The sequence below is a fragment of the Rhinoderma darwinii genome, chromosome 10 (assembly GCF_050947455.1).
Source record: "Rhinoderma darwinii isolate aRhiDar2 chromosome 10, aRhiDar2.hap1, whole genome shotgun sequence".
NCBI lineage: Eukaryota > Metazoa > Chordata > Amphibia > Anura > Rhinodermatidae > Rhinoderma > Rhinoderma darwinii.
In genome coordinates this window covers 25,822,919-25,849,068 of record NC_134696.1, presented here as the reverse complement: position 1 = coordinate 25,849,068, position 26,150 = coordinate 25,822,919, and the positions used below count along the sequence as shown (strand labels likewise).

Below are 26,150 nucleotides of genomic sequence, written 5' to 3'. Positions count from 1 at the left end.
ATCTCATACTTGCTTACTTTTAGAATCATTTTCTATGGAAACTCAGATCAAAAGTATAGGACCCATCAAATGCCATCAGTGTGACCCATTAACCATACCAGCAGAGTGATTTAATTAAACAGTGCCCGCAGAGTGCTCCCAATAGATAGCAGTGCCAGCAGAGTGCCCACATAAACATTGCTGGCACTGCTATCTATTGGGGGCACTTTGCTTGCAGAGTGCCCACAAACATTGCAAGCAAAGTGCCCCCAATAGATAGTTGTAAAGGTAGAGTGCCCCCAATATATAGTAGTCCTAGCAGAGTACATCCACAAACTGTGCCAGTAGACTGTGCTCTTAAATAATGATGCCAGCATAGTGCCCCTTCCATAAACAATGCCAGGATGGTGCTTACCTTCACACACATATAATGAAATTATACAATTCTTGTTGCTAGCAGACTTTGTGGAAGACTTGCTGCGAGCGGAAATGTGGGTGATCTTCCCTATTTTTGGTGTAAGTGCTAAGTATGGTTTATATATGAGGTTTAACCTCCATGCATTGTCCGGTACCACAATGTGCAGTGTCTGCTCATCACAGTGATAGTCTGATATCTGCAGATAGATATTCAAATTATGTGACCCCCCAGGTATGTGATAGGAGTGCGTTGGAAGTGCAGGTGAACTATACCAGGATAAACTTGGCATAGCTGAGTAGCTGAATCATATTGCATCAAATGGGCTCCATGTAATACTAGAACGCATAATCCATTGTCAATTTTTTCATACATTTGCAGGAAGAATAACAGAGGAACATCACAATGCCGAGTTCTAAGTAAAGGTGCTCCTGAATTGTTGCTCCAGAAATGTAAAATGTAAGTATTTACTGAAACAGACATGTCCGAAAAGCTGTCCGGTCCTCTCCAAAGTTTATTCAACTCGACTTTCAGAAGAATCTGACTTATTGCCTCTCATTGGGAGAATGGGAAACTCCCTGGAAGGTGCCACCCTCCCTTCCATAACTGCAATTATTAGTTACACCAAGGCTAATACTTTACTAACTCTGCACAATTATACTTTAGGGATTTCTTGATGCCAATTTTTTATAGAAATTAGTATGATTGCCCTGCAGAGAATAGGGAATTACTTATAGGTATTTAAACAAGGGATCCTAATATTCTAGGAGCAAAGCTGAAGGAGCCAAAGGAGGTATGTGCCGTGTGTAAATTATTTGTTTAGTACAATATACAGCATTAAGTTAAACTCTAAATATAGCCATAGGGACCCAATGACCAAAATGCGTGTGCCTTTTGACGTATCTTCTGTTTACTATAATAAAAAGTACAGTCGACTCCGCTTTTCAATACAGAGACATTCCACAAGGAATCGTATACTGCGAGGTATACGTCTTTAACATGGGAGCCTATGGGCGATGTATCTAACTGTATAGTGGGGAGTTCAGCGCGCAGGTCGGGAATTTTTTCCCCCTGTATATGCTAAATATAAACCAATGTGAACATTGCCTCGTGTTTGTAGCAGAACATAATGATAAGAGTGATTTGGGCAGATAAGACGGCAAATACAGCGTCCACTTTTTTTTATTTATTTTTAAATATACTTACACAATACAGGTAACATATAGTAGAAAGTCACTGCCAAAACTGAGGGGGTTAGGCAAAATGCCATAGCAATGACCTAGCTAGGAAGGGCTGGCGGGGCATGTGCTCCAGGTTCTTGGTGCTTGAGGGGGCACCAACAAGTGACTGTCTTGACCATGGATAGATCTGTACCACCTGCGGCTAGGGTTTGCCCCAGGTGAAGTGAAGCTTATCCCCTGCACTGTATGATGCCGCCATGAGGCACCGTAATACGGCACGTGTAAAATTAGAGACACGTAAAGATACAATACGGGCCAATAGCAGGCTATGGCTGGCATATTACGGATCGGTACAACATAGAACGATAATATGGTGGTGTGCATGAGTTGCTCACTGTTCAATGTGACACAGGATACCTTGTGGGTACACTATAAGGCTAAACTATGTGGACACCTGAACATCACACCTATATGAGCTTATTGGACATCCCGTTCCAAACCCATGGGTGTGAATATGAATTTGTGCCCATTCAGCCAAAACAGTATTTGCGAGGTCAGACACTGATGTTGGATGAGAAGATCTGGCTCGCAATCCACTTTCCAATTTATCCCAAAGGTGTTGGATAGGGTTGAGGTCAGGGCTCTGTGCAGCCACTTGAATTTCTTCACCCCAAACCCCTCACCCCATGTCTTTATGGAGCTCGCTGTGGGCACTGGGGCGCAGTGATGCTGGAACAGGTAAGGGCCGAACTCTCAAACTGTTGCCACAAAGTTGGAAGCCAGAATTGTGTAAAATGCCTTTGTATGCTGCAGCGTTAACATTACCCTTCACTGGAAATAAGGGGCCAAACCCTGAAAAACAGCCATAGACTATTACCCCCTCCTCCACCAAATGTTACAGTATCCGATGTATGAGCCGTTATTCATTACTCTAGAGAACGTGTTGCTCTGGAGTCCAGTAGCGACGCGCTTTACACCGCTCCAGCTTGGCATTGCGCATGGTGATCTTAGGCTTGTATGCAGCTTTTCGAGCATGGGAATCCATTTAATGAAACTGTGGACACACAGTTCTTATTCTGATGTCAATTCCAGAGAAAGGTTCGAGCTCTGTAGTGAATATTAGAACAGAAAATAGGCAAATTTTAAACACAAGGCATTTCAGCACTCGTTGGCCCCGCTCTGTGGTTTGCGTGGTCTACCGCTTCGTGGCTGAGGTGTTGTTACTCCTAGATGCTTCCACTTCACAAAAATATCACTAACAAGTGACCGGGGCAGATCAGAAATTTTACAAACTGGATTGTGGCAAAGGGAGCATCCCATGACACAGCCACTGTAAAGTCACTTAGCTCTTCAGTACGATCTATACTCATATCAATGCTAATCTATTATGTGTATTATATACAGTATATATGGAGGAAGCTGTAGAGTTTTACAAAATATGGACAGGGGCATACACAGAAGTCATAGGGCCCATAGCAAAATTCAGAATAGGCCATACTCCCCACTGAGAGCTCTATGGTGATCTAAGGTCAGTTCACTTGAACCACGGGGGGTCCAGGTGTTAAGGCTGCAATACAGACGTCCACATTACAACCATCTAAATGAAGCTATAGGCCGTATGACTCATTTTGGAGCTACTGGTCTCATCAGGTTTGGCCATGTATTCCCACATTTGATGTCCTCTATACCTGAACGTATACGAACACCACTTTGTAAAGTTGAATGGTTTTCAATGTCTCTCTGTTCTAAGGAGATTCTTCCCACCTCAAGAACTGTAGAAGACCTAAAAAAGGAACATGGTATTGAAAAAGTCAATTGACAAGAGGTTAACGTTTGTGTTCTAGTGCCCTCAATCCTATTAGACATGAAGACAAACTCCTCCTCTGTATCCTCCTCCACATATTTCATTCTTGTAGGCTTCTCAGATTACAGCCACCACCAAGTCATCTTTTTCCCAGTCTTCTTGATAGTTTACGTGTTATCACTTTTGGCCAATTGTCTATTGCTTATGTTGACAATGGCTACTCCTCAGCTTCACCTGCCAATGTACTTCTTCCTCAGTAATCTCTCCCTTGTAGACCTATGTTTGACGTCGGTGGTGGTTCCCCGCCTTCTTGCAACTTTGTTAAACAAGAACATTATCTTCTTCACGGAGTGCATCGCTCAAGTATATTTCTTCATTGCCTTTGCTGGGGTGGAATGTTTTATTCTTACAATAATGGCCTATGACATATGTGGCGGTGTGCAATCCCTTGCATTACATAACTATAATGAACAGGAAAATGTGCCTTCAACTATCTCTGGCTTCTTGGACCATCAACTTCATCAACTCCGTTCTTCACACTTTCCTGATTTCTAGACTTTCTTTTTGTGGCCCTCGTCTCATCCAACATTTCTATTGTGACTTAATTCCACTCTTTAAACTGTCCTGTTCTGATACCTCAGTCAATGAGTTGGTCATCTTCACTGAAGGGTTCTTGGTGGTTGCATTACCTTTCCTGGTGACCTCAATCTCTTACTTCCATATCATATGGACCATCCTGAGGATACCCTCGACCTCAGGGAGGAAGACTGCCTTTTCCACTTGTTCAGCTCATCTGGTCGTGGTGACCTTGTTTTATGGGACAATGATTTGTGTATATTTTCGTCCTTCGTGGGCATATTCCCTCAGTAATGATAAGCTGGCATCAGTACTGTACACCATCTTTACCCCGATGCTGAATCCATTTATCTACAGCTTGAGAAATAAAGCCGTCAAGAAAGCTTTCCAAAAATGTAATTTTTTAAAAATATTTTTCTAAGATTTTTATCGTACATTAAAAATTTGATCTCAAAGCGAGACGGTTAAGCGGACATGGGGATTCTCGCGCTACCGGCTCCGCCCATAACCAGCTCTTTGATTGCGATTACTATTATGTTGCTACTTTTAATGTTGCTGTCTTTGTTTTTGTTTTTCCTTTCTCTTCCCTCCCTCCCCATTTCTTCAAGCTTTTAATTTTTTTTTTTTCTTCCACTCTTTTTGATTGTGATCTGGTAGGGCACTGCGCATGGCCCTATTTGTTTGCAATGCCATTCCTCTGTTTTTTGGTGCTTCTTACACTTTTCTTCTATTGAGGCGGTTATGAAAATCTAATGACATTTTGGAAAAAAAACAGCTCTCGAATCATCATCCTATTTATTTATTCATTTTTTTTAATCACCTTTTGAATGTTTTTTTTTATGCTACTTCAATGGCTTATATTTTATACATGTTTTATTTCTCCCTTCCAGTGGCCCTCTCTTCTTCTGTAGGTTCGTAAGGGGAGGGGGTGCAGGAAATTGAGTAACACTTGACTGCACGATCACAATACACACATGGTTTGCTTGTAAACATTGGTCCGCATAGGAGCTGTGTACACAAAACAGAAGGGGATTTTTAGTAAAATAAACAACTTTAATTTTAGATGTATTGAAGCAATGGTTGCAAAAAATGTAGATATCTTTATGGTAGGTTCTCCATAAAGGTTTAGGTGTCCCATACGGCAACCTTAATCATTAGACTGCAGTCCCGCATTTATCTTTATCAAACTCATCCTTCTCTTCAACAGCCAATTCACAGATGCAGGTTTGTAGCAGACATTTTTGCAACTGTCCCATATTAAATAGGACTTTCAAAAAAAAAAAAAAAAACAACCCATGCACATACTGCAGAATCCCAAGTCGCATGTACCAAATGGATTTTTCACTCTGACATTTCTGCAGTAAATCTGCCACATGTGAATATGCCCTGAGTAAATTGAAAAAAATTATGACTCAGTTGATAAGATTTGCCTGTAATAACTAGATCCTTCAAACCCTCTTCTCAGTCTTGTCGCTATGTTAAAAAGGTAGTGCTTCCTTTCATAATATACAGTAGTCATAGTTCTGAGTACAAAACTCCTCTACATACGTCTCAATAAGCAAAGAATGGAAACCAGAAGTGAACTAACCTTTTCCCATCCCTTGGTTGAACTTGATGGACGGGTCTTTTTTTCAACCGTACAAACTATCTAACCTCAAATTATTAGGCTAGTAAAAGACAAACGTGCTCTCCGGTCAGCTCGTAGATGGCAGTCTGTATTCTGCTGACCGTAACATTACAGTTTAAAGGGGGTGTCTGGTTTTAAAAGAAAACATTGTCAAATACCTTATTGGGATATTCTGAGTTAATTAAAAAAAAAAGGTTCCCCATTAAGGAGCCCCATTTTACTTACCAAATGATAGAGTGAATACAAAAAGAGCAGCTCTTGCTCTGCAGGACCCTGTATGTCCATGTGTTAAATGGACAGTGCATGGACTGACTATTGATTCGGTCAAAAAAACAGAAACCTTTAACAAAGGTGACACGGAAACCATTAGCAAAGTATCCGTCATCATTGAGATCAATGGTGATGCAAACGGAAGCTATGGTTTCCGTTGAGGGGGTTCCCCCAACGGAAACCAATGTGGATGTGAACAAGCCCTTATATATGAAACGTTGCAATATACTGTACAGCAAAGTATGGGCAAATATGCGCAGGGAAGCAAGACCCAAAATAGGTGCGCTTTACAGTATTTTAGACTCCCAAATCCTATACTAAACGAAGCCAACGCCTTTAAATTAAACCATTTATTACTTCTAAAGCTTATCCTGTATAATCCAATTAGTTGTTTCTTCTATTCGAATACTATAAAAACATCCCACAAAATGTCAGAACAATTGAAATAACCTATAAAAAAGCAAAAAGAAAACCAGTGGGATCTGTGCGAGGAATTGGTTTTATTAGACTTTAACAGCCGTCTCTTTTCTTAAAGAAACAAGCAACTTAAATATTTTTTTTCTCAGCCAGTGATGTGAACATGATACGACGGTACACATTTTATATGGATACATTTTTTGGGATGATTAATGACGATATTGAAATATCTCTGCTGATGAGCTCAATATAATATCTGCTTCTGAACATTAAAAGACCTGAAATTGCAGCTAGCAATTTTTAATTTTGCAGAGTTCTTCCACAGGAAGAGACAATAGAGATTTATGTGTACAAAAGTTAGCAATTCATCTATAAGAAACACTCAATTCTGCTACATCACCGACATTTTCTACATCTTCTTACTTTTAGTAAAAAAAAAACCTCCAAGATCCGACTTCCAGCCCGCTCAGTAATGTTAGTCCAGCTAAGCCTGTATGTATATGCATAGAAAGCAATGTATCGCCACGCTTTTATAGAACTTTTTTTATTTTTAAATGCACTTTTTGAGCTGCTTTGATTATACTATTAATAAATTCTGTAAAGCATTGATCCAATTCCATTTTTTTTTTTAAATCGAATTTTTGGATTGGGAACAGCATGGTGTGACCGATGCCAATCCAGCTTTCGGGATTACCATTTCACAGACTGGGTTACTAGGCTTACATTGCCAAACAGAACCAAGTCCCTTTAAAAGGGTATGTATATCTTTGCAACCATTAAAAATATCTTACCGTTTTGTGTATACAGCTTCTATGCAGACTTATGCGTTTCCACGGTACACAGACCCTGTATAGGCTAATGCTGCAGTTTCCACTTTTAACTGGCCACTGCCAAATGTAGGTCAGTAAGGCTCCGCTCACATTGCGGTAATTGCCTCCGTATAACGTATTTGCTGGGATGATCACCCATGTATATGTTTAACAGAGGGCATGGCGGATGCCATATAGCAGCCTCCGTTAAACTTAAGGACCCTTTGTAAAAAATAAAATAAAAAAAAACAATGCATTATGCATTTTTTTTTAGAGAAAGTGACAAATCGCTATCGCCTAGAAGAATAAAGCTGGAGAAGTATGGGTTTAACAGAAGCGGGTAACGAATGCCATACAGCGGTATCCTGCACCCATAAGGTCCCATTGTAAAAAAAAAAAGTATACATTTAACATATACTTTTTTTTTGTTTTGTACATATACTGGCCAGACAGAGGCTAAAAGATTACTCTTCTGTCCTCCCATCTAGCAATGAAAGACTATGGACACATTTAGCGTGATGTTAACGTGGCCTAAGAAGGACAGGACTGCAAAATCAGACTACACAGCAATTGTAGTCCGAAACCATGAAGACGCATGGGTCTGCGCAGGAGCTGTAGACACAAGACGGTAGATTTTAATGAAGACCATTTGCTAAATTGCTTCTTTTTTCAATTTAGATGCATTTGTGCAATAGAAAAAAAAATGGTTACAAAGGTGGACATCTCTTTTAAAGCTAAAGCTAGGCGACTACTTTGGCTGCATGTCTCTAGGAAGGGTAGAATTTCCTGGGATTATCCTTCCCCTTCAGACTGGGATCACCGCCAGAGATGCAGTAAATTAGCGGTGTCTCAACTGTGGGAGAAAGGAATTAAAATTTTTAAAAAAAGTTTTAGATGTTATAGTGACATGTCAGAAGTATTGATCGGTGGTAGTCCGACCACTGACCCCCACCGATCGCTAAAATGTAGCGGCAGAGGCGGCCGGGTGAGTGCTGCGCCACTTAGCTTTTGATCAGCTTCTTGGAAAGCCAAATAGAAACGAAGTGGCACAGCGCTCACTCAAGCGATCGGTGGGGGTCTCAGTGCTCGGACTCCACCGATCGAAAATTCTGACATGTCAAACTTTTTTTTTTTTTACGTTTAGTTACACTTTAACCAGTCAGCAGGGAAATCAAATACCCTAAAAACGCTCTGAAAATCCTTCAAAGGGGTCGGACATCAGCTTTTCTCCTACAAAGCTCCAAATACTTTTCCTACCTAGGCATAGCCAAAGAATTAGGGTATGTTCACACTGCCTATTTTCGGCCATTTTTCGGGCTGTAAATGCCCGAAAAATCGGAAGCAGAACGCCTCCAAACATCTGCCTATTGATTTCAATAGGAAAACGGCGTTCTGTTCCGACGGAGCGTTTTTCGCGGGTAAAAAAACGGCCGCGAAAAAGAAGCGCAGGACACTTCTAGGGACGTTTTTGGAGCCGTTTTCCATAGACTATTGAAAAAAGCTCCAAAAGCGGCCATGAAAAAAGACGTGGAAATCGCAAGTGGCACAAAAAGTCTGAAAATCAGGAACGGTTTTCTCATGAAAACCTCTCCGTATTTTGAGACGTTTTTGACTCTGCGTGTGAACATACCCTTAAAGGGATTAGCAACCCTTAAGAATATGTTCTCATAGGCTCACAATCTTAAAAAAATAGACTCTCTAATCTACTTACCTTTAAAATTCTGTACTGCTCTCACATTGCTGGTCACCGGGGTACCCTGCCGCTTCCTATAGCAATCATGCATTCAGGAATCTAATTTTCCAATTCCAATTTTTTGGTCGACTGCCGCTGCTACAGCAGATGGATTTATATCCTATTGGGCTCAATAATAAATCTGCATACAGCACTGTTTTTCCTAGTGACTGCTGTAGGCTGCCAACATTTTATCATTTGACGCTATAGCCACGTGGAAAAAAAACATGGATTTTGGAAGTCTATATTAGAAAATCTGAGTTTCCAACTCTATAAAGATTATTCAGATGAAAATTTTGGACCTAAAAATTAATGGGGCTGTCCCATTTGGACAACTGCGCATGGTCACGCTAAGTCCTCCGAAAGCTGGAGCGGACCTTTGCAGTGGCCTTAACAGTGGGGGTGGGGGGTCCCCCAAGTAAGGGGCCTCCTGTATAACAGCCATATGCCCTATGTAGGATAATCCCTTTAAGGAGCACTAGGCAGAGGCTGTTGGTTCATTAGGCAATATCTATGCGCTGCTGTAAGACAGAGGTCAAACTTAACTTTTCTGGCTTATCAACATGTAAAACTTCTAATATTGAAATCAAGGGAGCTATAAAAGTAGAGCAGCAGTTAAAAGGAACTACGTATCCTTGGAGCTTAAACTTGGCTGCTGTACAGCAAAACAAAAGAGCAGAAGTCTGAAGCAAAGTTCCTCAGTTATCCCTGTATTAGAAGAAGCGACTGTATACCACACCTGCAATGAACATTACCATCAACTTTTTGGAATTTTCTGTAATTCAAGACAATATGCTCAGACTCTCTTGGGCTGCCATTACTTTCAAGATATTAGAATGGAGGGTTTATAGACATCGGTGAAATCACTAGAAAAACAAAAACTAGCAACGTCTCGAAGACAAGTCAGCAAACAGGAAGGAATTCAACAGCAAGAGGTGTACGAAGAAAAAAAAAAGAAGAAGAATGGCGGCAACGCAGGCCATGTGTAAAAACAGAAATAAAATCATGAAATGATCACTCCTTGCAAGTGGCATAAAAAGTAAAAAAAAAAAAAAAAAGCTGTAGAAATCCAATAACAGATCCATGGTGAAGGCATTTTTAGCTTTGAGTTCTCTGCGTCATTTCTGGGACGGCATCTCCACATATGAGCGTGACTGTGCCATCAAATAGATCCTCCATGCTGACCGCCACTAGTTCTGTGCCAGCGGATTGGCTGGTTTGAGAGTCTGGTAATGCCACAATCACTTGAGAACCTGCCAGTTGTGACTCGTCTAATGTTATTACTTGTTCTCCTGTTACTTCATCCTGTGTCTGGATAACCTACAGAGAGAAGAAGGCACGAAACAGGTCACAATCAAGGCACTGAACAGGTTAACTGCAGGAATTAGGGATATCTTTAATCCTGGCAGAAGTGCAGGTGTGGATTACAGCTGCCCCCAACCAATGGCGGTGAAGGGACCGCGCAATCACCTTGAGGTGTCAACTACCGGAGGCCCTTGATGTACCATTACATCAGGGTGCAGGAAGGGGTTCTTATCCGTCTCCCCCTTAACCCCTCAATGACCAGGTCTTTTTGCACGTTAATGACCAAGGATTACTTTTTGTTTTTTTCACTGTCGCATTCCAAGAGTAGAAAATATGAATTTTGAGGTTGTTTTTTGTGTTTTTATTGGACACCATTCACCCGGCGGTTTAATTAATATGTTAACTTTATTGTTCAAGATGTTACGAATGCGGCAATACCATATTTGTGTTATTTTTTTGACACTTTTTCTATTACGCCATGCCTCTGGAATGGCCTAATAGGCTGTTGCTGAAGACAGACCTGGCAGGCCTTTGTTAGGCTCCTGGCTGCTATGGAAACCCAGCGGTGTCCTGCAATCTTGTCGGAGAGTGCCGTTGGGGTGACAGAGGGAGCGCCCTCCCTCTGTCAAACACATTAGATTCTGCTATTGACTGCGGCATCTAATGGGTTAAACTGCCAGAATCTGAGAGCGCTTTGATTTACAGCAAGAAGCCTGGCTGTGTATAAAAGCAGTGTTCCTGCCGCTGATCCTGTGGGTACAGTGGCAGTACCCACGAGATCTATATATATATATATATATATATATATATATATATATATATATATATATATATAAAATCTCTATCTCCATCGCTCGTCGTTAAGGGGTTAATCCCAGTCTGTTTCACATTGCAATCAAAACTAAAGGGCATTATGCCTGGATGGTCAATAGCTGATAACTTTCGAAGATTATTCGGACAATAGTCACGATCCTGCCGTTTTTCCGCTCAACGTGGTCAATGCCTCTGACCACGTTGAGTGGAATGTCTTACAAGCTGCTTTGATTAAGCTGGAATTGGGTGAGAAATTTCAGGCCTGTGCTGAGCGGTTATACTGTGGGTCTAAGGCAAGACTAGGGTTACACAGCAACTTTGGCCATGACACAGGTTGCAAAGCCAGAGATCGTTGCATCGAGCTGCCTGCAGCGCACGTAATAAAGTCAATGTGGTCGCTTTGCGGCCAGACAATTGCGGTGACCGCGACGCCACAGCAGCAAGAAGTTCAGTGGCCACATTGACCACAAGCGACCACATTGACTTCCATTACCTGTGATGCAACCAGCACGAACTTCGGGCGTGCGACTTGTGTCTCGGCCAAAGTCGCCTTATAGGCCTAGCCTAAGTATTAATGGTGTGGCTACCGAGTCTTTCCATCTTCAGGGTGGTAGAAGACCAGGTAGTCCACGGTCTTCTTTATTATTTGCCTTGGTTGTGGAGTCCTTAGCTGCTTATAGAAGAGCTAGGCCAGATATTGATATGGGGTAATAGATTTTTTTTTTTTTTGGACTATTTTATAAACAATTATTTACCTTGTAACAAAAAAGCAAAAAAACAACCTGGGTCCCAGGAGATCATCTTTTTCCCCCTTCTCATTCTTACAAACCCCAGATGTCGGTTTTTAAAGCAGCCGACTGCAGCAGGATCCCTCCCCCACTGTTGTGTCTGCACATGGACCAGAAACCCCAAGTCCCGTCCACATAAGCGTTTCTTCTTTTTACTTTTATCATTCGCTTGTAGGTTTTGTGCCCCTTTAAAGTAAAGCTTCATTTTTAAGGAAACGTTTGCAGTGACCATTAAGCTCAGTAGCCGGCAGAATTGTGAATCCAGCTCTGCATTAGAATAGGCTATAATATATTCAAACTACGCTTGTGCGGCTGGAAGGGCGGTGGACCGTTCCAGTGATCGGTTGGGGGCCCAGCGGCTGGACCCCACTGATCTTACTTTTATCAACTATCCAGTTGATTGGCAATAAATCTTAGGATGGAATACCCCTTTTAATATATAAAAAAACTCCTTCCCAGCTGGCTGCTCCTATCCATGCCTACAGATGTAGCCAAGTTTATCTGGACTGAAGCATGAAATCACGCAACAAAAGCCATTGAAAAAGTCTATTTAAAGTTTCTTGCCACGGTGTATTTAATGCGTTAAAAGTCAAGATAAAGCTGGCTACATCTGTAGATACTGCACTGAACATGAACATAATCACAGTTAGGCCAGCAGAATAAAAATAACACAACAGTACACAGAGACCGCTCGCCGTTTGATGAAATGCATCCCAAATACGCATCTGGTACGCAGGGAAAGAATACCTGCACAACTTGAGTGTTTGCTTCTTGGGTTTCCGCCAGTACGATGTCAGGATGATCCGTCTCATAGTGTTTCTCTAGCTGAGTCTGTGAAGTGAAGAGCTCCCCGCATAGTTCACAACCAAATGTGTTCTCCGTCTCATTAAAATGGTCTGTAGATACGTGGTGCTGCAGAGCGCCCGGTAACTGGAAACACTCGCTGCAGTAAAGACACTGGAATGGCTGAGTCCCTGATAATGAGAGAGATCATTATAAATATATACACACCATAGAATGTGTGCTGGCCGTGTATTTTGAATGTTTCCTGCAAACTTGGTCAGTTTCCTTGAAATCGGGGCATCTGTATAACATCCTACCAATGCTGAACTAGGGTCAGGCAATATACATCATAGTAATACTGGTATACAGCAACATTAAAAGTGATAGGGGCAATATCACCATATATGATCAGAACAAGTCACAGGTAAGTCTAGTAACCCTCTGGCTCATTCTAATGACAACATGGCCATAGTATTACTTTTTAATATTGCAGTATTACGTGGACAAGGTATTACTAGGATACTGGTGTACTGCCAAACCTTGGTGTGAATAGAGGAAAGGGAACTGTGGATTCACTATCCGGACTTTCACCCAGTGCTATATGGTTAGTGTTAGGGCACGGCCAGACGTGGCGGAATTGCTGTGGAATTCTCCTGCGGCCGTTTTTGACATTTGTTTCTATACATTTTTAGGCAAGTTAGTTCAGACGTTGCGGAAAACACCGCTGCGGACCATCGGCTGCGGTGCGTAATTTTCCCTCCAAAGCATGCACTGTCTGTTGCGGAGAAGCGGAAGTTCACTGCGGATTTCAACCTTTGCAATGCAAAAACTGAAATCTGTGGCAAGTCCGCTGTGTTTTCTGCAATGTCTGAATTACCTGTCAAATATGCAAGTGTTGGTGCAGATTCGTTGCGTAATTGCCCCAAAACTGCACCAACATTTGCAGCGGAAAAACTCTGCCACGTCTGAACGTGCCCTTAGATGCGGTTCTGTCATAAATGAAGCACTCACCAATGTAACCACACTTACCTGAGTGCTTGCACTTGATATGAACTTGCAATGCGGCCGATGATGGGTATGTCTGCTTACATTTCTCACATTCATAAACCTTACTATCTGAAAGGGACAAGAGCCGAAGACTTAATGTTACTCTGTCTAATGTTCCTCAGGCATAGCTTTTCTATATATTTAGTATGTGTCTTTTAGGGGAATATGTGAGTCTCTGTAAACATCTTTGCACATGAACAATAAAAGAGAATAGTGAGTCATAAGTGACATGTAAAAAGGGAGTTCTTCAACCCCTTAAGGACGTAACATAGTTTAGGCCTAATTTGGCCTTCAGGACCGCAGAATTTTTTTCCGTTTTTGGGATGGAAAAAAACGGCAATTCTGGTCCTGAAGACTATTATCGACCGAGGTATCTAAGGGGTTAGGCGGCCAGGATTGGAGTAATCATTGATCCCAGCCGACACCCACAAGAAACGGCGTGGGCACAGCTCCTGTGCCTGCACCATCATGGTCCCATAACTAGTACGGTGGTTCGCAGGAACAGCCCACTCACCACAAGATACTATTACAGCACAGGCCAGGAAGGGGGTTAAAGAGGACATGTAGGTTTAGTAAATACTATAATTACCCATAAAACAGCAATTATGGAGCATTTCTTCTACATTATATTATTCCTGTGTTATTCCTCCTGGAAAATGTATGAATAAATTGAAAACTGGGTGTTACCATTCCCCTTATGAAAGGGTGTGCCCCTAAATACGGACACCGTCAGCACTAAATAAACAGTATAGTTTTTTGGGACACGTCCTACTGACATGGAGAATGGTAACACTCAATTTCTTCCTACATTTCCAGGAGGAATAATTGAGTTGTGCCATTCCTAGTTGAGTTCTTAGAAAATATGCTCTAGAATTATTTTTCAGAACGTTCAAGACTTGCTTTCCCACATCTCTAGAGCTACACCCACACACGAGTTTACGGATTATTTATGGAGGTAAGCAGAACAGAGAGGGTCCTGATTGTTGCCTATGGGACAATGTTCTACGAAAGTGCCTTGAATTATCACAGTAATACATACAAGCATGGAAACGCCATAAGTATATATCTTACTAGTGTACCAATGTATATCAGTCACAATGAACATTATCACGGCCACATCGAATTGGTCACGTCGCACCATAGTGCCACAGGTTGCATTATGGTGAAGCATGACAGAATGAAAGGAGTTCACAGCGTGGCCGTCTCCGTTATGTTGAATTTACATAAAGCCAGATTAGAATCTAAAATAAAAAAAGATGTCTTACCATTGACGCACTCACCCGGATGTTCTAGCTTTGTGTGCTTCTGAAGAGTAGATGTGTTGGAAAAGACCTGCTCACAGGAACTGCACTGGGCAGAAGAGAACTTGGAAGAGCGATGATTCTGGGCAGCAAACAAATCTGGATGATGAGTGCGGTTATGGTACCATAGGCCTGACAGTTGCTGTGGAAAATAACATTACACAAGAGAACCCGGTTAGAGGGACACAAAATGTTAAACATCAAAAATACATATATAAAAATGGTCCTCTGTAGATATGCCTGCAAAAATATTAGCAGCTGCAAGAACAAGCAGTTTTGCTGATATCTCACAGGCACCGAGGGAGCCCTCTCCTCCCAGCATGACATCACTGCCAAAACGGGAAGCTCTGGAAAAGGGGCGGGGCTTAGGGCCTTTGGACTATAATGGAGTCGGTTACTGGTGCAATGCTGAAGGACCTGGAGATGGGAATCAGCGCAGCAACGATTACACTTGGAGGAGGTGACATTTATAGGTTTGGTCTTTTATTTGTGTACTTTGTGCAGAAATTGTAGAAAAATACTTTCCTACTGTAACAAAAATGCAGCAAATATCTGCAGCGGAAATCCACTTTTGTACACCCTTACATTATGCAAGTTATCCAGCTTTCCCAAGAGGCAAATCTGCATAGATATGGCACATTTTGGTAGCGAGGAGGGGGATTTATCTAGGTAAAGTTAGCATTTCCCAGATCACCATTACAGCTACACGTGATTCGTTACCCAGCTTTCCCAGGACTCAAATGCAAATCTGCTTAAAGGGGTATTTCAGACTTTAGCATTTTTCACCTATCCACCCTGATCGGCTGTTGCTATCAGCCTAGACTTTGAATGGAGCAGCACCGCGCACGCATGTTCTTCACTCCATTTAAACGCCTCCTAGCCGCCATCTTGCAATCTGCCGATCGTTGGGGGTCCCAGAAGTTAGACCCCCAATAACCTAGCATTTTTCACCTATCCAGTGGATAGGTGAAAAATGCAAAAAGGCTGGAATACCCCTATAGCTATGGCACAATTTGAGAGTAGAGAGGGGGGAGTTATATTTTGTAGATTTAATGTTCAGCAGTCTCTATTACAGCTCCATATGTTTTGTTCCCAGCTTTCCCAAGATCCTGAAAGGCAAATCTACCTAGCATTTATCACTGCATAAGTAGGCAGATGTTTACATTGCAGCTTCACATGGATTCTTACCCAGCTTTTTCAGGATCCTGAATAGCAAATCTGACAAGTTATGCTACAATATGAGAGTTGGGGGATTTAATCAATGCAGAACTAGGCAGATCCGGCATTCTGTAGTCTGGGAAAGCTGGGTAATCACCTCTGGGGGACTGTGACGGAGGACATATTGATTATATAAATACACAATGCTGCTCTGATTCGTTGTGTGTGTAGATCTCATCTAGTATCAGGGAACCATAGTCTGTGGTCACTATTGCAGCACCACAGTGCTGAAGTTTAGGGTGCTGGTAAAGCGGAGTGACTGGTCATTCTAACTATGTAGGGGGGATTTATCGCTACTAAAACGAGACAAATTTGGAATTCAGCAGTCTGGGTAAGCTAGGGGACGTCATCTACAGAGACGTAATAGAGGCCACACTCGGCACATACATTTTGTACATACCATATACATACATCTAGCAACAGTGAGTATACTACATGCCCAATTCGGTCCCCTGCATAGGTAAAAAATAAGTATGAAGCCTAAAGTTCCTAGCTCACGTGCGGTAACATTGGAAGGGGGGGGGGAGACAACATGGCTGCCTCAAGAAAAATACACGGCTTTTCTCTTTTATTTTTCAAGTTTTGAAATTGTGACATCAAACAAAACCGTAGCAAGAAAAATAAAGATATGTATTCTATTTAGTGGTCCTTTAAAAGTCACAGGTACCTGGTGAAATAGTTTACTGACCTGGTATGCTTTGTCACAGATCTCACAGTTGTAAGGCTTTCCTCCGACATGGGTGACTATGTGGCGTTCTAGTAGAGAAGGGGCACTAAAAATCTTCTCACAGGAAGGGCAGGGATGGTATTCCTTGGAATGTACAACTTGTATGTGCTGTCTGTTCTCTTCTAATGTAGGAAAACTCATTCTGCATTTCTGACAGTCATAGGGATCTTCAATGTCTGAAAATATCCAAAAATACGTCAAGATATCGACTGGGATTGTACAATCAGAGAATGAAACTGCTTAGTATTGTAATGCCCAAGCAAGAGTTCAATAAACAGGAGGTAAAAAACCTCTAGCAAGATCTTATGAAATGAAAGGAAGGATTTATGTTATCCAACCTTAACAAAGGAATGAAGAAGTGCAAGTAAAAAAAACTGGATTGGGGGTCCTTCCTCTGTTATTCCTCCTAGAAAATTATGAATAAGAATTATTTATACATTTCTAGGAGGAATAACGGAGGAACGGCACAACAGAGATCTAAGAAAATATGTTCCAGAATTGTTATTTCATGGGGGAAACTATTTTTTACTAAGACAGACATGTCAGGAGAGCGGACAGATCCTCTAGGAGTGCTGTAAATAAATACTAAAGTCAAAACTAATAAATCAAGGTAATACATATAATAAAGTGGATTCACAAGACCGTTTTCTATATTCTACTGCTGAAAAATAAATGTAACTCACTATGGAAAGTCCGCAGGTGTATACTAAGTCCATTGGCTTGGCTGAAACCTTTCCCACATTCTCGACAGACGTACGGCTTGTCTCCCGTGTGAGTCCTCACGTGTCTAGTCAGCTCAATAGATTGTGCAAATACGGCATCACAATACTGGCACACATACATTTTACCTGGAGTGGAATGACAGATAACACCTGTAATATTAGAAAATAGCAATGTGCATCTTTATGCATAGACAGCAGCACCACCTTGTGGTAAATTAGCATTAATGCAGGAATTCAGCTCAGCAATCACAAAGCAGTGGTCTCCAACCTGTGGCTGTCCAGGCTTGCTGGGAGTTGTAGTTTTGCAACAGCTGGAGAGTCACAAGTTGAAGATTACCAACATAGAACATATTGTACGCATATCTACAAACAGGTGGGCCAGTACCTTACCTTCAGAATGCTTCTTTTTAGTGTGGTAGGAAAGTGCGGCAGCCTGGGTGAAAGTCATGTGACAGTGTTTACACACGAAGGGGCGCTCTCCAGTGTGCAGCCGTTGATGATTCTTCAGAGTGGAGTTTGCCGCAAACTTGGCTCCACACTCCTCACAGGAGAACGGCTTCTCGTCAAAATGCTCTGTCCGTTTATGGTACTGCAGACCTGAGAAACAGCAAGTTACAGATGATCAATTTCACATTCAGTGTATATAGAGAAGTAAATTTACATCCTTGCATTACTCTCATGTGTCAAGTTAAAGCTATAAACTTTTTTTCAATTGTTTCCTAGTTTTATCCATTTTTAGAAAAAGCTGGGCGACAAGCAATTTGCTAATATGCTGCTACCGTTACTGCTCCCATTGGAGTGGTCATCTAGCTTTTCCCAGGGTAATGGACAAAAACAATCTGCGGAGTTAAAAGGTCATGAACGTTTCAACAAACTGCATACACCAATAGTTACTTTGTAATATATCTGAGAGAAAAATGCCTGTTTCTTCACTTATCAGGCTCCTTTCCTCCCCCTTCCTAATTGTTCACTCACTCTAAATTTACTGCTAAATCCATCGTGGCCAAGCGCTCACTTAGGGATCAGGTCACAACTGCCCATAGAAGTCCATGGAGGGGGTAGGGGGGGGGGGGAGAAAGGAGCAGGCGCAGAGAGACACACGCACACACAATGCTGCAGCTTCTGGTAAGTGTTAGATCTCACCCCTGGATTCACAGCTACACTGGTCATTACTGCTGTAGAAGGCCTCCACGTTGCCCTCAGCTTTTTATATATATATATATATATATATATATAAATATATATATATAAAAGACATGATAGCCGTTAGGCTCCACCCACTAGCTCAGAGACAACTGAGAACTAGAGATAGAGCCTGCAGAGGGAAAAACTGCTAAATAATGAAGAATACAAGTCAAATATTGGCCAGAAAGCGTTATTCCTCATGTATGACAACTTGCACTGAAAACTCACCTGAAAAGTTATGTACGCTTTGAATTTTATTATGGGAAATGCTCCATAGTAATAATCAACATAATAAAGTTGGATATTTGTGGAAATACTTTTCTTTACTATTAAGTTACAAGAGGTTTTCTTCTCCATTCATATTATAAAGCTAAACTCAGATTGATGATTTCCTGAGAGAGGTCCATTGTAGGAGTGTCAGAATACCAGAATTTGGACTTCGATACCGATACTTTGTGTAGTATTGCGATACTCGATACCAAAACGATACTTTGCCAACAATAATAAACATCAGTTTTCTGATGTGAGTCGCGGGGTGCGATGAATTTTGAACCTCCACGTACCTCACATTAATAAATAACTCCATCATGTTCCTCAGTCATAATGGACAACATTGGGCTAATATGTGAGGTACATGATGGGGTTAATTACTGTTAATGTGAGGCACATGGGGGGGTTCAAAATTCGTAAAACCTCGTGCCTCACTTTAATAAGTGAAAGAAAGCAGTTTTTTTTTATAACAGTGTAAACCTGAATGACGCTATAAATGTGTTATTACGGTCGCGATGTATATTGTATGCATTGAGACTTATTTTAATGATTATTGGAAAAAGTTATTTTTTTAAAATTTATTATTTTTTTTTAACTTCATTTTTAAACTTTAATATACTGGCATATATCCATCTATATTACAGTACATTAGCCTGTGTACGGATAGTACACAGGCAGTTGTTAGGACATACCCAAGTATGCTTTAACAACAGTAAATATGGTAAGACAGCCCTGGGGTCATTCAATGGACCTTGGGTTGTGCCCATGTGTTATGTCCGTCGATCGCGTTACAGGGATTCCGGTGACGCATCCAAAGGGCATTTCCCCATCTCATTTTCCCCTTGAATGCTGCAGTCAGCTTTGATTGTAGCATTCACTGGAATAGCGGCGGAGAGGGTTCTCTGATCTCCGCCGTTAGAGCGGGGCTTTAATACAGCCATTGCCCTGCTCCTGACAGGAAGTGCGCGCGGTCAGCATAAGGTGATGCGGCGGGCGCTACACTAATGAGCGGCAGCGCAGGCACTGAAGACAGCACATGGGGGTGTTTTGTAGTGTGTCCGCCATGTTCTGTCTTCAGTACCGGAAATCATTAGTGCAGTGCCGGCCGTATCGCATCATCCTGACCGCGCGCACTTGTCAGGACTCCGGAGCGCGGCAATGACTGTATTACACAGCCGCAGCCTCGCTCTCATACATTCATGTGTTACTATGCTTAGCTGTGCGACCACACAGCTTAGTATCGAAATACATTAAATAACAGAATTGATCAGTTTCATGGTGCACGACAGCGAAACAGTATCAACGTTTCGATGCATCGTGCAACCCGAGTCCATTGTGGGAGGTCAGATGACATTTACAGCAAACAAAAGGTTATTCACTGTAAAATTAAAAGTTTTACTTTGGCCTCATGCACACGACCGTAGCCATGTGCACGGCCATGATTTTCGGGACGGCCAGCCACGGAGTGTCAGCCGCGAGCCGCCTGCAAATCACGGGCTGTGCACATGGCCGTGGCCATTATTTTCAATGAGCCCGAACGTGTGCATGGCCCCATAGGAATGAATGGGGCCGCAATTCTCCCGTGGATTTTCGGGAGAATTGCGGCCGCAAAAACACGTTTATGTGCATGGGGCCTTTCTGTATCAATTCCTTGCGGTTTTCAAAGATCCTAGTTTGCTGTCGCTCAATAGGAATCTTCATTGTTAAAGGGGTTGTGTGGTGACCGAAAAGCATTAACATTGTAGTTACTGCAGTATGTGAGTACACTCGCTAATATACACTCCGGTCCCCCGTCACGCTGATTGAGATTTTCATAGATTTTTATAGCACTGCCGGGGGACTGGAAGTCTAGTTGCACAGCCTTCCTTTATGACGACTCGACTCTTCGTCATGTGACCGGCCTCGCTGTACAAGCAGTAACAGTGGTCGTCACATGACGAAGATTTGTGTCATCATAAAGGAAGGCTGTGTAACTAGACTTCCGGTCCCCCGGCAGTGCTATAAAAATCTCAGAATCCGCGTGATGGGGGACCGGAATGTATATTATATTAGCGAGTGTATCACATACTGCAGTGAGGACAAAGCTAACTCTCTTCGGTCACCACACAACCCCTTTAACTTGCAGTGAATACAAATCCGTCCTAGTCATGTGATGATCACATGACCAGGACAGACTTTCATCCTCTCTCAATTTATAAAGACTATTACCTGACGGGTGAGCGAATTCTTTGCCACAAATGTCACACGTCACCAGCATTTTCTTCTTTCCTTTGTTATTACGAGATATCAGATAGCCGTGTACGTCCTCTCGATGCTGGTCTAGCTCTTTCTTGGAGGCCTGAACCACGTTGCAGTCTTGGCATTGTAGAGGATTTCTTTTAGCCATTCGACAGCGCTTCATGTGCACCTCCAAGCGGCAGCGAAACAAGAAGATCTTGTCACACGATTTGCAGATGAAATTCTTTTTTGATCCCTTTTCTTGTGCGAGCTCTGCTCTCTCTCTTTCAGAATCCACTTCTTCATTTTCATCATCTTTTGCTTCTTCATCTTCGTCATTTCGATCATTAACCTCTTCGATAACATCAAGCTGGCATTCATGGTTTACCGCCCACTTGATGGCACTTTGGAAATTGCAGCTGCCGTCCACCAGCAAACCTTAAAATAAATAAATTCTAAACGGCAACTGATAACGGTTGAATATAAACAATTTTACAAGGCAGCAAATTAAAGGGAATGATATAAAATTAAAGAGAACCTTTCACCTCCCCATACATGTGCAGCATGTAATGGGCAGGGCTGCACAAACCCTGGGGCACTTTACATTTTTTTTTCTACCTCCCTCAGTTATTTAGATATCGGTGCCGTTATATTTGGCGCCCGATATTTAAATAACCCCCTGAACAGTCAAGGGGGCGTGTTACTATGGCTGTGACACTGTCCAATCAGATATGGACAGTGTTACAGCAAGAGCGAGGAGAGAGAGTGTGCGATTGCAGTCTTTTCACCCGAACTGGCAAGGGGGCGTGTCACTACTAGGGACAGTGTAAGAGCTGGGGAGCGCTTGCACTGTCCGTAGCAGAGACACGCCCCCTTTGCCAGTTCGGCAGACAATACAAGACTGATCTCTCGCAAGAGCTGAAGAGATGAGCGCGCTCTTCTCTCCACAGCTGTTACACGGTCCGTAGCAGTGACACGCCCCTATGTCAGTTCGACAGAAGACTAATCCTGAAAGCTGAAGAGTGAGAGCATGTGCGCGCGCACGCACACACTCCCTCTCTCTCCTGGCTCGAACACTCTCCGTATCTGATTGGACAGTGTCACAGCCATAGTAACACGCCCCCTTGCCAGTACACGCCCCGTTGACTGTTCAGGGGGTTATTTAAATATCGGCCGCCAAATATAACGGCACCGATATCTAAATAACGGAGGGAGGTAGAAAAAAAATGTAAAGTGCCCCAGAGTTTGTTCAGCCCTCCCCATTACATGCTGCACATGTATGGGGAGGTGAAAGGTTCTCTTTAAAAGACAGAGCTATTCTTATCCAGGTGATGGTATTACAGCTGAGCCTTATTCACGTTAGTGGGGCTGAGCTGCAATACCAGACCATGGATAAGGGTGGCGCTGTTTCTGAAAGTAGGCAGCCATTTGCTTTATACCGCTTACAACATCTTTAAAGAGCAATCTCACCTAAAGTTGACTCCCCTACAGCACTACGGTGGTTCAGATCAATCAGCTTGCAGTTTATTCAAACGCCTTACACACAATCCAGGGCTGAATCCCAACCACCATCTTCCTCTATCTCGCAGCAAGCACCGGAAATGCCATGTATAAACATACACAGTACCAGCTCTTCTATGCAAAGAGTGACAGTTCTGGATCTGCACAACAGCAAGAAAGATCCGGCACTGCCACCATCTAGTTGCCTCCTGTCACAAAACCTCAGCCTGTACACATTCAGTCAGGGCCCGACTAAGAAATAATTTATTAGAATACAATGGGAAACGTTAAATTTTTTACCAAAGTTTCCTCTTTACGGTTGATTAAGCAAAAAATAAATAAAATAAATAGATTAAAAAAAATGTAAAATGCTCAGATGCCACAGAAAATGTTGTACTTTGTTGATAACCCTGAATTTGATGACACCAGCATTTTCTGCTTTGCTTGTAGCAGGGAAGCAACACACAAATCCAAAACACTAACCAAGTTCTTCTAACTCTTTCATTAATGGCTGTAAGTCAGGGGCAGAGTCTTGGAGACGACACAGCAGCTGGCAGAACTTCAGGACAGGCACAGCGTGCTGCAGAGCAGTACTCAGGAGGAGCCTTGCAGGTAAATCGCCATGTTCATTCTGCTGCGGAACGTTTAACATCTAGAACAGAAAGTGAGAAACATTTCCATGATCACAATGAAACAGAATACAATGGCATAAAGCATTAGTATTTCCAAGGCAACAAAATATAGCACATAAATAAAAAGCTGAGATAAGTACTGAACAGAGAATTGCCTAGAAGCCATTTCAACGCCGCCACAATTTCACACTTTTGACAGACACAAAAATGAATTTATATATATATATATATATATATATATATATATAAAAAATAAAATATATATATCTATATATCTCTTATACCCCCATACCCATATATTTTATGAAAGTAGACACCTGGCACATTTTAAAAACGCCCCCCAGCACTTTGTGCTTCTTGCCACCTTTATGCAATTTCGCTTAGGCGTAGCGTTGTGTAAAAATTTATAAAATGTCAAGTTTGTGGATAAAAGTACAAAAAAAATAAAAAGACCTCCAACCTAAATTTGACATTTAGAGAGCACATATACTCTCTGATTGGTAAGAGGGGTCATAAGATTCACCCCATGGGGGTCACTGGAGGCTGTACAGGGCGAGAGATGAGAGTACCAGGCTGTAATCTCTCTTCATGCTCTCACCTGCAGCTTCCTCCCTCCCATACACAAAACCAAGAAGTTAAAAACTTCTCATCCTGCTCTCCTACTTCAAACAAGAGCTGCGCTCCCAAAAATTGCACAAAGGCTTTGAGTCTGATAGAACTTGAAAGCGAAGACTCATGCCAAAATCTAAGCTCCATCTCTTATATTCTAGGCATGATGTATTATATACTTTCTTAGCATTGAAAGAGTTAAACAAGGCTTAATGAATGAAAAGTTCAGAAACTTTCAGTTCCCAATTTAAGGTCTCTGCTTACCGTCAGTGAATATAAACAGACATGTTTAGCCTCCAGAGCTTTACAATTCTGCTTTCACATAGCTACAGTTTGTTACAATGTATTGTGCAGGCAATCCCGTGTGAGCTACATACAGCAATCCTTCTCCAGGTCTGATAGCTTTGACCTACACGGATACGTTTTAACAAACTGCAGCTGTGTGGTAGTAATAAACCTCTTTTATGCAGCATGAAACAAAACTGTTGCACGAGACCTGGAATTTCCCCTCCGTTTCCAAGTCACTGCTACACAACTAATGTGATCCCATAATTCAGGTGATTAAGTGAAGTGAATAGAACCTGCTCTACCCGTACAGTCGCCATTGAAAGAGAAGACAGCTGCATTTGCCTGACTAGCGTTTACCTGTTTGACCAAGTCGTTCAGAGATTCCTGCTCCGGTGACACCAAGCTGAGAACATCGCAGTGTCTGAAAGCTTGCGCTATTGACTCGCTGTGGCGCACCAAGATCTCCGCCACTTCATTGTCTCTGTTCATCACTGTTATGGGAAAACCATGATCAGGATAAAATAAAATGATACAAAAAAAATTAAATGTCCAAAAACTAGTGCAGACAAATATATTGACTTTATCCCATAGTGACCAATGAAAGCAGAGACCATTTTGGAAACTATGAGCATTTTGTTTTTTTATGTGTTGTATTGAACTCTTCATACCACTCTGAAAGAAGACATCAGTTCCAGGTTCTTTACGGATCTCATCCATCACAGACTTCACGGATGTGTTTAACTCTTGCATTGCTAACAGCAGCTGCCAGACTGCTACAACAGCTAAGGTTTGCTCTTCAAACACAGAAGACATCAGTACGCTGAAGATTCGAGTGCTGCAGTTCTTTCTCACAATATTCTCCACCACCTGGAACAGAAGAGGTGTCCATTATTTTTCTATGCTGCAATTAAAATGAAGCCCCACGTTTGGAGCCGCTACACGTCTCTTGTTGTCTTGCCCAGGCATTACACAGATATGATCTGGTATTACCTACCTATCAGAAGCAATATTTATAAAGATCATACAAATTGGGAGCAGAATTCTGGAGAGCCCCATATAAAGTTCTAAGACACAGGAGAGGCAGCAGACTGTGCCCAGTGCAGCAGCATGCATGTCACAGGCAGCATGCATACTCTAGCACACTACAGGGAGCGGCAGAAGTAATTGGTTGGCAATAGCCTTACATCACCTACAAAAAACAGGAAGCTTTGTGGTTGTCACGCAGTACATTTCTGGACTGTTGCTATGCAATGGCCCATCAATTCACTAACACTTCTATGACCCCAATTGCTCCCTGTCGAATTGGAACAATTCTGGTAATAGAGGGTCTAAGCAACTTAATTATATCTCATTTGGCTTCCCTCCTGATGCTGTCAACAGAATATCAACACCGTCAATAGAGAGAATAGCGTGGCCCACCAGAACGATGCACAGTCTCTCTGCTTTTTCCACTGACAGAATAAAAGGGTGTAAGGGATTACAGAAATCATGGCAAAAACAACTAACTGGCACAGTTGGCTTGCAGCATTTGGTCATCAATCAGGAGAATGCAAGGATGAAACAACTATACTGGACAAAGTTTAATTGGGGACGGACCTCTTTTTCATGATCTGTTAGGGTAGTGGCTGATGAGACTCCGCTGAGAACCAAATCGGCATCATTGACGACTTCAGATAAATTTTCCTGATATTGCTTCAGCAGCTCTGCCCCGTAATCTGCCATGCTTATCTTGTCTGAAACAAATAGAATACATGTAATGAGTGCCCAATAATCGTCAAGTTCAGTTATAAACTTGTTCTGGTCTTGTTCCTCAGTTCTGAAATATTTCCGAAGATTTATAGATATAAGAACTGCTTACATGTACAATTCTGAAAGAATTAGAAAATGGAGATGAATAAAATAACTTTGGGGAAGAACAGAATCAAATATATTTAG

The 26,150-nt window shown here is 42.1% G+C and overlaps 1 protein-coding gene and 1 pseudogene across 4 annotated transcripts in view; one reads left to right on the top strand and one right to left on the bottom strand.

Moving 5' to 3' along the window:
• The first annotated feature begins 3,439 nt into the window (after window positions 1-3,439).
• Window positions 3,440-4,376, top strand: LOC142662579 (olfactory receptor 1L4-like; annotated as a pseudogene).
• A 1,959-nt stretch (window positions 4,377-6,335) lies between these two features.
• The window catches only part of ZBTB40 (zinc finger and BTB domain containing 40), a 34,539-nt gene continuing 14,724 nt past the window's right edge, over window positions 6,336-26,150 (bottom strand). Inside the window, exons 7-18 of one of the 4 annotated variants that reach the window (XM_075839550.1) lie at window positions 25,812-25,948; window positions 24,884-25,082; window positions 24,573-24,706; window positions 23,170-23,338; window positions 21,178-21,624; window positions 17,905-18,111; window positions 17,476-17,640; window positions 16,754-16,968; window positions 14,827-14,989; window positions 13,529-13,615; window positions 12,464-12,690; window positions 6,336-10,130 (exon numbers count right to left, since the gene is read on the bottom strand). In XM_075839550.1, the coding sequence (XP_075695665.1) occupies window positions 9,909-10,130; window positions 12,464-12,690; window positions 13,529-13,615; window positions 14,827-14,989; window positions 16,754-16,968; window positions 17,476-17,640; window positions 17,905-18,111; window positions 21,178-21,624; window positions 23,170-23,338; window positions 24,573-24,706; window positions 24,884-25,082; window positions 25,812-25,948 (2,372 nt within the window). In that variant the 3' untranslated portion in view covers window positions 6,336-9,908. Of the gene's footprint in view, window positions 10,131-12,463; window positions 12,691-13,528; window positions 13,616-14,811; window positions 14,990-16,753; window positions 16,969-17,475; window positions 17,641-17,904; window positions 18,112-21,177; window positions 21,625-23,169; window positions 23,339-24,572; window positions 24,707-24,883; window positions 25,083-25,811; window positions 25,949-26,150 lie in introns of all 4 variants that reach the window. The other 3 variants (XM_075839549.1, XM_075839551.1, XM_075839552.1) reach the window with 3 other exon arrangements.